Source organism: Chiloscyllium plagiosum, unplaced genomic scaffold, assembly GCF_037043375.1.
Source record: "Chiloscyllium plagiosum isolate Xiang-an unplaced genomic scaffold, Cpla_swu_hap1 HiC_scaffold_16, whole genome shotgun sequence".
In the NCBI taxonomy this organism is placed as follows: Eukaryota; Metazoa; Chordata; class Chondrichthyes; order Orectolobiformes; family Hemiscylliidae; genus Chiloscyllium; species Chiloscyllium plagiosum.
Window position 1 is genome coordinate 41,286,985 of NW_028270154.1, and position 13,682 is coordinate 41,300,666.

The following is a 13,682-nucleotide window of genomic DNA, read 5'->3' on the forward strand; positions in this document are numbered from 1 at the left end:
TAAAAGAATTTGTGAGGATAACATAACAAGGATGCAGGCTAATGACCACAGTTTAGATTCATGGACCAAAATCTGGCAGATGGATTATAATAAGGTTATGATGCTGGAAATTTATTCATTTCAGCAGTAAGAATAAAAGAGCAAAGTATTATTTAAACAGAGAACAAGTGCAGAAGGATCTAGAGATTTTAATGCATGCTCTTTTAGGACAAAAATGAGGCAATTTTCTTTTTCTCTCAAAGGATTGTGCAATATTGCAACTCCACCTCAAAGTGTTGAACGAGAAGTCATGAAAAGGCGGAGCTAGATCGATTCTGTTAAGCAAGGGAATGAAAGGTTGTTGTGGATAGATGGGAATGTGAAATTCCGAACACAAACACATCAGCCACGAATGGGTTAGCAAAAGAGAATGCTTGAAGGGTTGAATGGGCTACTTCTGCTCCAAATTTGCATTTGTGGTTGGAGCGAGGGACTCCGTAGTCATCCTGGGAAATTGGGAATATCAATGGCTGCATATAAAAGTGGACTCCAAAGAAACCGGTGAGCATTAATACTTCAGTACAGCAGCATTTGAAAAGCCAGAACCAATGTTGTTTGATGCAACTGAGGAAGATTAGAGCTGAGGGAAAATCTAGCAGCAGTATTTATCTTCAAGTTAGCTGCCATCAAAAACTTGACTTGTTCCTGAGAATAAATACTAGAGTAGAGTTTTCAGGGATCATGGACATTGGAGTGTGATCAACCAGAACAGGAGCAGTTTTTGACCCTGCCACACAATTCAAAATTAATTCATCTCAGTTGTGACAAGGATTTCACAGCTGGATTTCATAAATGCAAAAAGTGGGAGTATGGTGGAAATCACTTGCATAATGAATCATGAATGTGAAACCTCACAGTGCTGCTGTCCACACTCCCCTTGTCAGCTTAAAATTATCAGAATGACTACGTGTACAAAGTAAAGGTTGTCAGTACTTTTGAAACAATTTTCCAGGGGGCGACAGTGACTTTTAGGACAGGAGAAAATAAAATAAAATCTTAAAAATCTGGGCTTGATATCTTCCATTACACCTTCTCAACCAAGCTAGAAATTCATTGGTGGATCATGGAATAACACATTTTTTCTCCCTTCCATTGAGAAGTTCCAAGCTTTCTCTCATTGGCATGTCTAGATCTGAGATTCGTAAGTATTGAAGAATGTGTGGGACTGTGTGCCTATTTCTTTATAAATTTTCACTTCGCCTTCTCTTAAGGCATCAAGTATTTGCTATTTATGACTTCACTAATGCCAATGAGCACTAGTACTTCCCACAAGTTGCATTATTCAAATCCACCATCAGATCTCTCAATCAAGTGTTTGATAACGTGAGGCACTACAACTAACTCTGCCGTGTTCTCATCAGTCCAAGAAAATAGACATTGATTCAAAGTAGTAAATGCACTTGATAGTCTTCAACCAAAGCCCCTTGCCCAGCATAATTTCAGGATATGTTGCAGCTGGCTAAATCTAGAGCATTATTTTTCATTACTGTAGTTAACAAGCCCTATTCCAAGGTTATAATAAACCACGATCCACAGAAATAAAATGCAGTGTCACTGAGGAATTAACAAGCAGCTGCCTCCCTCTGCTGTAAAAGCAGATTCTAGAATATTTTAGCAAAATACTTTCTCAATTTTGTGGAGATTAACAATTACAAACAAAAACAAACGAGTACCTGTAAACATGGCACAGAAATAAGGACTGCAGGCTGCCAGGACAATACGATGTGCTTCAATTTCCACATCCTCAGCAACAATGGTCACATCACACAGTGTGCTTTTACTGCAAGTTCATCAAATAATCTGTTAGAATTCACGTTTATATAACAGATTGCAATAGAAACAAGGCTACTGGAATTAAGATCAGAGTTCTGTTTCAGAAGAATAATCAGGGTTAAATACAAGCAGATACACATCCAGTCAGCACTGAGAACAGGTGGCAGAGGAGGGAAAATAGCAACAATTGATCTGCTTTTCCTAACTTTTGACAGGAAATTTCCTGATACACTTCTTATTTTTGCACTGTGCAAAGACAAAGAAGATATCAAGACAAGAGGGAGAAATTAAATTGAGATTGTTTTTTATGTTCAATATTGCTCACAGGAAGTTGGCGACATAATAAATGTTTCAATCCCTAATTAACTTAATCATGGTTGAAATTTGACCATAACTCTTTTTCCACACCATCCTTTAATGCCTTTAAACCTATCAAAGTCTGTTTTGAATATGCACAATGACTGAGCCTCCACAGTCTTCTGAGGAGAGAATGCTAGAAATCACCATTGTCTGAGTGAAGAAATTCCTCCTTATTTCAATGTTATGGCCTACGTTTTATTCTGAGATGATGTCTCCTTACTCCACACTCCCAGCCAGGGAAACATTTATTCTGACAAAACGCTTATCAGCAATAGAATACAATAGAATAGAAATTTACGGTTATGTGTACCTTACATGAAAAATACAGTGAAAAGTTTATAAGTCGCTCCACCAAGGTGCCGAATTCAATGACATAAGCCATGCATATTAATAAAAAAAAAGTAAAATTAAGACAAAAGGTCATCACAGTTCAATTACCAGATCCTGGGCTCAGAGAAAGCTGATTTAGGAATGATAGAATACCCTGAAGACAGTGCCGGGACAGACAGCCACGCCAGGCTGTTGAAATACTGGGCCAGAAGCCTCCACCAAAGACAACCACCATGCCAGGCCAAGACCACTAATCCTGAATGAGACTACCTGCCGGGCCGATGGAATAACTGGACAAAGATGAAGACCACCTCCACCCGGGAACAACACCGGCACACAGGGCTGAGACCATCTTTCTTCTCCTTCAGGTGCCTGGTCCTAGCTGCAGACCTGGAACCTCGGCCTAGCCTGTGGGTCCAGGCCAGTGGAGCCAGCCTGAGATTTATTTCTCACTCGCCAGGCAATCCTGGGCTAGAGTGTGGCTGTGTCCAGCTCGCCCTGGCTTTGCTGCCACTGTCAGAGAGCTTCTCCTTCACCTGCCTCTTTCCAGGCTTTGAAAAAAAGAAAAAAGAGCAAAAGTAGCAAAAGAAGAAGAAGAAAATAAAAGAGAATGAAAGCTGATGGGAGCAGACAAGTCCCAGGCTCAGCCCCTCTGTTCCATCACACCTTGGAGAAAATAATTAAGTTTTAATGAAATTACTAACTTTTTTTTTAAAAGACTCTAGAAAACATAAGTCTGGTCTCCTTAATCTCTCTTCATAGAATTATTCCACCATTCAGAGGATTATTCTCGTGAAAGCTAATTGCACTCCATATATGTCAGACTAGAAAACCACAACTGCACAGACAAATACTGCAATTCCATGGAAGTGCAATTAAACCTTTTTTTAAAACTTTACTGCATGTTGTACAATTCAACAATTGTCAATATACCCCTATATATCAAAGAACGAAAGTAACTACTCACATTTTCTAAATTGCAATATGTAAACTAAATTTAGAAATAGCAAAAACTATCCTGTGTAATCTGTCTCTCCTCTCCCAAAGGTCCTAAGCAGGCTTTCATCACTTAATACTATGCTCATCTCTTCCAAACATTCCAGTCCAAACCTATTCCATCTGGTTAGTGTGTCTTCCGTAGCACACAATGCTTTAACAGACCTACCACAGAATACTTGCAGCAGCAACCATAGCACATTAATCCTGCTTTTCCTCCTATACCAAGTATTGCACTCTCCTTCCATACATCTTCACTGTGATCCACCGATAGAAACATCCCTGTTGTTTACACACATATTTATTCAAATAGAATTACTTTCCCCTCAAACACCAAAAGGTTAGTTTAAGAACACAAAGGATTAACTTTGATCCCCAGCCAACCACTCCTTTCCTCATTCATACACTGATGCACTGAATGCAAACAGCAGGATGAGAAAACTCAGCTTTCTTCCTAAATGACCACAAATGTTTCAGATCCTCTGAGATGAAGCTATGGATAAGGCAGAACTTTCTGTAGATGAACATCAAGCATCTGCTTCCGTGGTCTCAAGCTAAATTAGCTGGTATATTACTTGAATGGACTGACAATCTTGCCAGTTTCTAATGCCATATCTTATCCATCATCATTACCTTTCAGACCCATCTCTTCATAACGCACTGAAGGGTTTATTCTTATTTCCACCAAAATCCTATCCTATTCAAAGACCCCTTTACCAAGCATTCATCTTTGCTGACGTCAATTGATTTTCGATCCACCAATACAGAGTTGAAAGTCCCTGCATGCACTTACAAATAGTTCCATGGCTTTGCTGTCCACTCATTTTTATCAACAGTCAACTTTGCCAGGGGGTCAAAATCTGGGATATCCACGTCATATAAAACTCAAAATATAAATTTCATTTCTCTTTCCCCAGATGCTGCAAGATCTGTTGATATTTTTTCCAGACACTTTCTGCCTTCATTTCAGATTGTTAGCATCCAAGATATTTTGCATTTACATTATAGACCTCCAATGCCTCAGCATGATGTCTTCTCATCTCACTCTGGCATTGACGGTTCGCCATTGTTTCACAATGGTTCAACCATTTGTTTCAGTTTTCTGAAACATTTGCACTAAATTTCTTTCATCTTGATACACAAGTTCTTATTTTCAAAAACATCCTCAGTTTTTTCCAAACACAATTTTGATCAGCTTCCCTAGCTATTTTACATTACAGCATTTTTAAATTTAAATGCCTTGTGATAGTTATCTTAAAAAAAAAGTGTTGCATCAATGTTTATGTTGATGATGGTGACAGAAAATTGGTAGAGGACGGTAGCAATCTTATACATGATGCATCCTTTTGCATTAAACTATGATTAAACAGATTTGACTAAGGGTAAGCTGCATATGTGCAGAAGGGGCTATCCTCCATTTCCAATACTGTTAAAATGTAGCATATTTACAAAAATAATGCAATTTTGTGTAAAGTACATTAACTTAAGTCACTGGTGTATATCTGACCATCTACTCTACATCACATCTGATATACTTCCATTATCAGTCATCGGTTTTCTTGTATGGGATATACTCTACATATTCTTCAATTTGGCGCTGTTCCTTGTATCGTTTAGCAATATATACTGGAGTTGTTATATGTATGTGGTCATTAACCAGTGATTAAAGTTCCAGTAGGCACTACTTCTTTCTGTGCAACTCTGACTTGTATTTAAAGATTTAAAATAGCTGTTTTTGACTGATATCTATGGACCATATAATGCAGCAGTTAACAAGAAATGAAGAACTGCTCAGACCAAGTCAGAACTGCAATGGTGGGTTAATGCCATTTCTGAAGTGGCTGATGGCCAATTAAACATTTAGCTGAGTTTTAATTAGTGAGCTTAAACTGATACATAGCAATATTATCTGCAAATCTTTGATACTTAATTGGCTATTTTTTTAAAAATTGCTTCACTAAGATCTATTCATAATTTTTTCAATGTCAGAATAGAATAATTTGACAGGCAGAAAGCATTGCTTGAGAGATCAAAACTTACTATAATTAAAGTCAACAACTTGTTTGTAAACAAGGTGTTTTGAAAAAATGTTGAAAAATTCTGTCTTCATCCAAGCATAATCAAAACAAAAATCATCAAAGCAAAGCAGGTATTAGGAGGACAGCCAGAAAGGCTCAAAAGAGATGAGTTTTTTAAGTACACACTTGCTCCATTTTGGGACATTTGCAAGTTGAATTGGGCGCATGGGAGAAAGTGAAACAGCAAAAACTGCTCACAGAATTCTAACTATGGGCCAGGTCATCAATAACGCTGGGTCCATGTTTCCACAACTTATATGCTGACTGCACGAAGGACTCCTAAATGAGATCAGGAGCCAGTATAAATCAAAGTAAGTAAAGCATTGCTTAACAAGCTGAAAAGGCTGAATTGAATACAATAACTTGCATTTATTAGAACTTTTAAAATGTCAGAAATCATATTACAGGAGCTTTATCAAACAAATTTTAACAACAAGCCTAATGTGGAACTATTAGGATAGGTGGTTAAGTATTCTCAGAAGAGGCAGGTTTCAAGGGCTGCCTTAAAAAGAAGGGAATTCCAATGCTTACAACCTTGGTGGTAAATTTGAACATCAAGTAGTTTAAAATGAAACAATGCAAATAAGTACTGGTGCAGATTGACTGAAACATGATGCAATAGGTCAAACATGACTGCATTGAAAACCATCCAGTTTAAACATGATGAAAAGAGAAAAACAAAAATTGTAATTTGCCAACCATAGTAAACTACAATAACACTAGAGATAACAAAGTACTTACTTGCAAAATCATTACTTTACCAGTCTGACTCAGGTTTTAGATTCCTTACCCAAGGAAAGATAAAGTTGCCGCAGAAGGTGTTTAATGATGGTTCAACAGACCGACCGGTAAGATGGCAGAAACCTCCTATGGAGGAGAGATTGAGGAGGACGTATAGTCTTTAGAGACTCAGAAGGATGAGCAATGATAATGAAACATCAAAATTCTTGCAGAACTTGGCAGTATAGATTCAGAAAGGATGCTTCTTCAGGCTGGGGTCAGTGTCTTAAAATAAGAAGTAACCCACATAAACCGAGATAAGGGGGAATGTCTTCACTCAGAGGCTGGAGAATCTTCGGAATTCTCAACCTCAGGACTATGGAGATTCAGTCATTTGAATACATCAAACACAGAGATTGATAATACTGAAGACATCAAGGGAAATGGAGTCAGTCAGAAAAATGGTTTTGAGATAGAACACCGGCAATAATCCAGTTGAATGGAAGAGCATTGGCAAGAGACCAAACAGCCTACTGCTGCCTCTATTTCCTCCGTAGCTTTTTATCAGATAATAGCACCTTTATATTTTGAAATAAAACATCTAAAATAATTTGGTATGTAAAATGAATTGATCAGGGAAACTACGTTGTGGAGTAAAGTACTGCATGAACGGAAACTCTTTTACCTCAGTAATACCTCAAACCTAACAATCAAGAAATTGGTGGAACATACCATTTGAAATACAACAATTACTTAAAATAAAAACAGATTTTCAGAGCACAACCTCATCCTGAATCCCTGAATGATGTGTGTTTTAGATATTTTAGACACTAAAATTGGGTATTTAACTAGTTTTGGATCAAACTATTTAACGAGTTCTCTTAAATCCCAGAACAAAACTCCAAATTCAGCCCAAATAAATACAAAAGCCTGCCAATTAACATAACTGAACTCAGACCAAATCAAGAGAAATATTGTGAGGTCTTGTCAGATTATCTCTAGTACAAGATCCCGGAAAAAAATCAAGCCACACAATTTAAGCATGCGCATTGAATCATTCACACAGCATTGTTTACGTGACAACTCAATTTGTAAGGAAATCAATGATACAAATCCAAGAAACTCATGCAACTGTTTCAGTACTTGAGGAAGCTGCGTTGTTGAAATCAAGGGAGAATTAATTTGAAATTTTCAAGAGCTAGTTGAAACTAAATGTCAATTCCAAGATTGCATAGTATTTTTCAGTTGAAGAGAAATCATAATTTCTACTGCAAACATAAATTTTGGAATCTCTGCTTTTTGTTCATTTTGTATTTAGTGTTTAATTATCTAGTGAAATAGTTTTAAGTCTGAAACAAAATCGGATGTATTGCTCTGTGGGTTTGCAAAGAAGAATTATGCTATGGTCGATAGGTTTCTTCCAGGGCACCCCATCGAAAACTAATGTTAAGGTTCATAAAAACAGTCTGAGATCATGGAAAATGACAACTCATGAATGAAGATGCACAAATCAAAGGTTTGCAGAATTTTAAAAAAAATCACTGGTAGCTACTTCTGACTCGGAATGCTAGAAAGACCAAATGTACTGCTTAAGTAGAAATTAATTATTCAGAGAAGCACTATTACTGGTGGAAGATATTCCCTTGTAGACTGCATCCACCCATACATTTACTTTCTGAAGACAATTGCTGTGTAAAGTATTCATAGTAACTGAATTACTTCACAGGTTTTTTTAATCATCTATTTCATTCAATGTGGACCAGCCAAACTCTGTAAATTAACAGTCTAGGATTATTTAATTTTTTTTTTTAAAAAGAGAAAAATAAAGCATATCATCAATTACACAGAAATAACCTACGCAGTTAACATGTTTCCATGCTGTATGACTATGGGAACCACTTAGTTAGCCTCCTTTCCCTGAAAATGATAAGATGGTAATCAGAGATGGGGGAGGAGAGAAAAAAGTAAAGATTGATAAGAAGTGATTCAAAAACAGGGAAGGAAAGTATTTTTAAAGCATTACCTTCGGAGCTCATTCATAACTTTGAAGGCTTTCATCATATGTAAAGTATTCATAGTAATCGGGGCCTGATCCTTCTCATCTTCATTCAGCTCCACAGTTCGTGCAGGTGAGGATTTGGCACTGCTGATAACAAATGTAAAAATATATATTTCAAGACAAATGAATAAAATAAGAATATACAAGGAATATAATTAAAGGAGTATTGTTCATTGTTGCATAGGACAGGTGTTCAAATAGCCAAACGTTAAAATTTATCAAAATGGCATTTTTATGATGAGTTAGTTATGTGACAAAAATACCATTACAATATATAGCAATTTTCATTTTAATATTTAACACATAAATGTTAACATATATTTATCTCTGGATAAGTAGTTGTATAATATTCAGTGTTTTTCCAAATTATACTCTTTAGTCCCTCCATCACTCTTCAAATTAAACTTAACACATCTTGAAAAGAGGCCTGAATAGTCCACATCCACCATCAACCTGTTTCACCTGGCTGAGCTTGTTCTCCCTTTGAACTGTTAGCTCGACACATTTTCTGTAAGTCAAAAGATGTGCCTATGCGTACCTCCATGTGTTTGTGGTACATTGCTTCTTCCAGTCCTATTTGGGCTCTCACTCACAATTCTTTCTCCAGCATCAGACCAAGTTATGCCTTCTTCCTTCTTGAGTCAAGAACATACTGATCAAGGCAATTATCCTGAATATAGTTTTAGAAATCAAGTAACAATATCCCAATTTTCAGTAGCTGCCACTTCTTCATTTTTTAACAATGCTATTTCAGTGTGTAGCTTACCAAACATCTCAGTACACTTTGCACTCCCCACAGTCAGTCAGTCTTTATCTACTTCTAAACTAGTATGAAACTATTCTCTTCTCAAACACTCTCCAACCATTTTAATCTGTGCACCTTATTCTTCTTTTCTACTTCAATGTGCTGGTGCTCATCTTATGCCAATTTAGTTTATACCTTTCAAACCACAATAGCAAACCTCCCCACAAGGACATTAGCATCAGTCCTGTTGAGGTGCCTATTGAAGAGGTGACTCCTAGAACAGATTAATTGAGCATCTAAACCAGAAGCTCTCCCTCCTGCACCATGCTTCAAATGACATAGATCTTCCCCTCCTTATTACTATTCTTGTCAGCATGTGGCACATGGATCAATCCAAAGATTACTGCCTTCAAGGTCCTCCCCAGCTCCTGAAAATCTGCCAAAAGATTCTTAACAACCATCCTTGCTATGCTGTTGGTATCAGAAGTTGAGGACATGTTGGCTCACTCCCTTCTCCCCAGCTGAATATTCCCTCCTTTAAATTACTGTCTCAATATGTCCAACCACCTTCAAACAAAATAAATTATGCCCATGCACCTCTCATCTTTTGTCACTGCATATTCTTTAGAACTGTAACGTTGAATCTATATTACATCTGCATATCCTTCCTGTCAAAATACATCACCTCATACTTCTGAATTAAATGTTGTCACCCATCTGCCAATATATCTACCTATTCATTGCAGTCAGTTAGGATCATCTTTACTGTTTATGCCAGTTTCATGCCATTGGCAAATTATGAAAATTGTACTCTGTATTCTAAATCATTTAAACACAGCAGAAAAAAAGTGTTCTAGCACTGACCTTGTGTGAAAACCACCATCTAGCATTCTCCAGTATGAAACAACACTTACTGTACCATATCAGTTTCTTTTCATTCAGCTGGTTATAAAATTCAAGTTGACAATGATCCTCCTTTTCTGATAGTCTCAATTTTGTTAATAACGATCCATCATACTGGAGTGACATGTTCAATTTATAAAGACGTCTTCTTTACTTCTCAAAAGCAAATAATTATAAGAATCAGCAATTCCTATCCATAGGATCTGTCCATCTCAGAAGGCGAATAATGATAACAGAGGTGTATGTCACTTCTGGACTGATCCTCATCTGTTGTGACCATAAAGGCTAATTCATGAGTTAAAAATCACATGCCATTAGGTTATAATCCAACAGGTTTATTTGGAAGTATTAGCTTTCAGAGCGCTGCTCCTTCAGGTTGCAACCTGCATTAGAATGCAGCCCATTCTAAAAGATGAAAGACTTAACAGCTGTCTAGGTTTGTTCAATATATCATTTTCATTGCATGACACGGTGATCTTTTGCTATAAATTCTGTGTCTTATGATCTTGCCCCACTAGTTACCTGATGAAGGAGCAGCGCTCTGAAAGCTAGTACTTCCAAATAAACCTGTTGGATTATAACCTGATGTCATGTGATTTTTAACTTTGTCCACCCCAGTCCAACACTGGCACCTCCACATCATAACTCATGAGGTACAATCCCTTTTGCACTTGGCTCAAATGAATAAAATGGCCCAAGGTAGACTTTCTTTCTACTGGGCATTCTTTTCCGTCACCTGACAATTTAACTTGTCTCCTGCTGGACTCTAAGTACACTGGTCAACAAGGACCAACTTGATCCCAGTCAACTTAAGGTCTAACTGACAGACTTTATGTCACTGGTTTCATTCCAACAGTAGCTTGCCACAGAGTATATCTTTAAACATGTGGCTGCCATTCAATTCAGCTTGCAGAACCAGCCAATGGAGTGGCCACAGACTCAAGTAAGTAAAAACGATGGGGCTGTCTGCACGTTGGGGTGGATACAGAGAGGGAACCTCAGCCACTTTTTTTAAGCTTACAGAAGTTGTCCTTGCTTTGTTACTGTCGAGGGTGCCAAGAATACTTATTGGTATACACAGAACTTTGTATTTTTGACTAGTTCGCTGTTTGCCAAAGTTGAGAAGTTTAATATGGACCATGACAGATGTAGCCTCAGTAGCCCTGGTGCTAACTTCAAAATTAAGAGGCAAGTTGTTAGTAATTGTTTACCCAAGGTATGCAAAGCTGTTGATGGCCTCCAGAGAGAGATTTTCATTGTTGATGGAAGATGGAGTCTCTAGATCCTAGCCAATAACTTTGATCTTCCTGACAATGACTGCAGTCCTAAGTCCATGTGGGTCCAGATGTTTTCATGAAAGATTAAGACCTGGACTTCACCAATCTGGTCAGCTGCAGCTGCAGCTGATGATACTTTCACTCAAGAGGTGCACTAACAAGAACTAGGTCATTAGTTTAAAGGATATGAACAGCATTCCCAAGTTGAACTAAAAAATGTTAATTACTAGACATACTCAGACAGCCAGTTTGGGTCCCACAAGGGCCACACAGCTCCTGACCTCACCACAGCCTTGGCTCAAACATGGACAAAAGAGCCAATATCAACATCAACACTGACTCAAGGCTGTATTTGACAGAGTGTGGCATCAAGGATCTGTAGCAAAATTAGAGTCATACTTCACACAAAGGAAGCTGGCTGTGATTACTGGATATCGATCATCTTAATGGCAGAGCATCTCTGCAGGGGTTTCTCAGGATGATATTCTAAAGCCAACCACCTTCAACTGCTTCATCAATGACCTTCCCTCTATCATAAGGTCAGAAGTGCAGATGTTTGCTAATGTTCAGCATCATTCATGACTCCTCAGATACTGAAGACGTCCATGTCTAAATGCAGCAATATCTGGACAATATGCAGGCTTTGAGTTGAAAAGTGGTAAGTAACATTTGTGCTATACAACTGCTAAGTGTGACCATGTCCACTAAGAGAAAATCTAAACACTGTCCCTTGACATTCAATGGCATGACCATCACTGAATCCCCCACTATCAATATCCTAAGGGTTACCATTGACCAGAAATTGAAATGAACTAGCCAATTAAGTACAATAGCTCCAAAGAGCAGAATAGAGGCAAAAAAAAAATACTGCAGCAAATAACTCATCTTCTGATTCCCCAAAGCCCATTCAGCACCTATAAGGCACAAGTCAAGGGAATGATGGAATACAGCCCATTTGTCTGGATGAGTGCAGCTCCAACACCACTCAGGAAACCAGATTCTATCGAGGATAAAGCAGTCCAGATGACTGCCATCATAATTGCAAACATCCACACCCTTCAACACAGAACATTGCAGCAATGTGTGCCATCAACAAGATACACTGCAGATTTGACCAAGGTTCCTCAGATTGCACTTTTCAAACCCACAACCACTTCCACCCAGAAGGACATGCAGCAGATACATGGGTACACCACCACTTGCAAGGTCTCCTTCAAGTCACTCACCACCCTGACTTGAAATATATTGTTAAAAATCACATAACACCAGGTTATAGTCCAACAGGTTTAATTGGAAGCACTAGCTTTCGGAGCGCTGCTCCTTCATCAGGTGGTTCTGGAGTACACAATTGTTAGACACAGAATTTATCGCAAAATTTTACAGTGTGGTGTAACTGAAATTATACATTGAAAAATACTTTGATGGAGGACGGGAAAATTTTCTGGTAATAGCTGCTCCTTTTTTTTGAGGTATTTTAGGTGCTGGAGGTGATTTCCTTGAATTCCAGGAGCAGCAATTACTGTTTTACATGCTGTTGCATTGTTTTGGAACTTTGGAAAAAAAAGTCAAAACAATAGCAGTTTAAAAAGGGAGAAAGACAGACAAAGGAAGCACATGGGGAGGTCACTGCAGGAGAAAGAGAGAGAACCTGCACAGTTACTGCCTTTGCTGTGTGAATTCATGTATCGCTGGACAGCAGAGTGCATCTGGGAAAATAAACAAACAGTGAAATTCACAACTAATCTTGGAGGAACTGTTGGGCAAAGTTCACAGAACAGAATCAGATAAGTCAATCGTTGTTTTAAGTGTGGCCTAAAGAGAATCTGCATAGTGAGTAGAGTGGGTTCTTTCTTGATTATATACTTTTGAAGATATATTTTAAGTTTAATCAAGAAACATAAGCCATAACTGTTAAGTTAACCTGGGGCAGTGTTTGTAGAGGAGTAAAACGGTATTATTTTCTGGGTCTGTAGATTGTGAAGGAGCAAAAATGGCCTTTAATAGAGTGATATGTACTTTTTGTCAGATGTGGGAGTTTAAAGAGAGTTTAAGGGTTTCTGCGGATTATATCTGCCATAAATGCTGTTGGCTGCGAATCTTATCAGATCGAATGGATCGGTTGAGAGACAGTTAGAAGCAATGAGGAATTTGCAACAGCAACAGTATGCGATGGATGGCAGTTATAAGAAGGGGGGAAAGTCTCAGATACAGTCACATAGATGGGTTAACTCCAGGAAAGGTAAGAGAGTTAGGCAGCTAGTGCAGGAGTCTTTTGTGAATATACCCATTTCAAACAGGTATGCTGTTTTGGAAAATGTAGGGGGTGATGAATTCTCAGGGGAATGTAGTACGAACAGCTTCTGGTATTGAGACTGGTTCTAATGCAACAAGGGGTACGTCGG

General features: G+C 38.1%; 1 protein-coding gene across 17 annotated transcripts in view; it reads right to left on the reverse strand.

The window, feature by feature from the left end:
* The window catches only part of LOC122556624 (kelch-like protein 3), a 120,144-nt gene that overhangs the window by 86,885 nt on the left and 19,577 nt on the right, over window positions 1–13,682 (reverse strand). For 9 of the 17 annotated variants that reach the window (XR_006313588.2, XM_043703545.2, XM_043703547.2 and 6 more), the window contains 2 exons: window positions 8,320–8,442; window positions 1,713–1,819 (listed from right to left, as the gene is read on the reverse strand). Coding sequence is in view for 16 of the 17 variants with exons in the window: in XM_043703547.2 (XP_043559482.1) it covers window positions 1,713–1,819; window positions 8,320–8,442 (230 nt within the window). In the remaining variant the exon portion in view is untranslated. Of the gene's footprint in view, window positions 1–1,712; window positions 1,820–6,317; window positions 6,444–8,319; window positions 8,443–13,682 lie in introns of all 17 variants that reach the window. The other 8 variants (XM_087995316.1, XM_043703538.2, XM_043703543.2 and 5 more) reach the window with 4 other exon arrangements.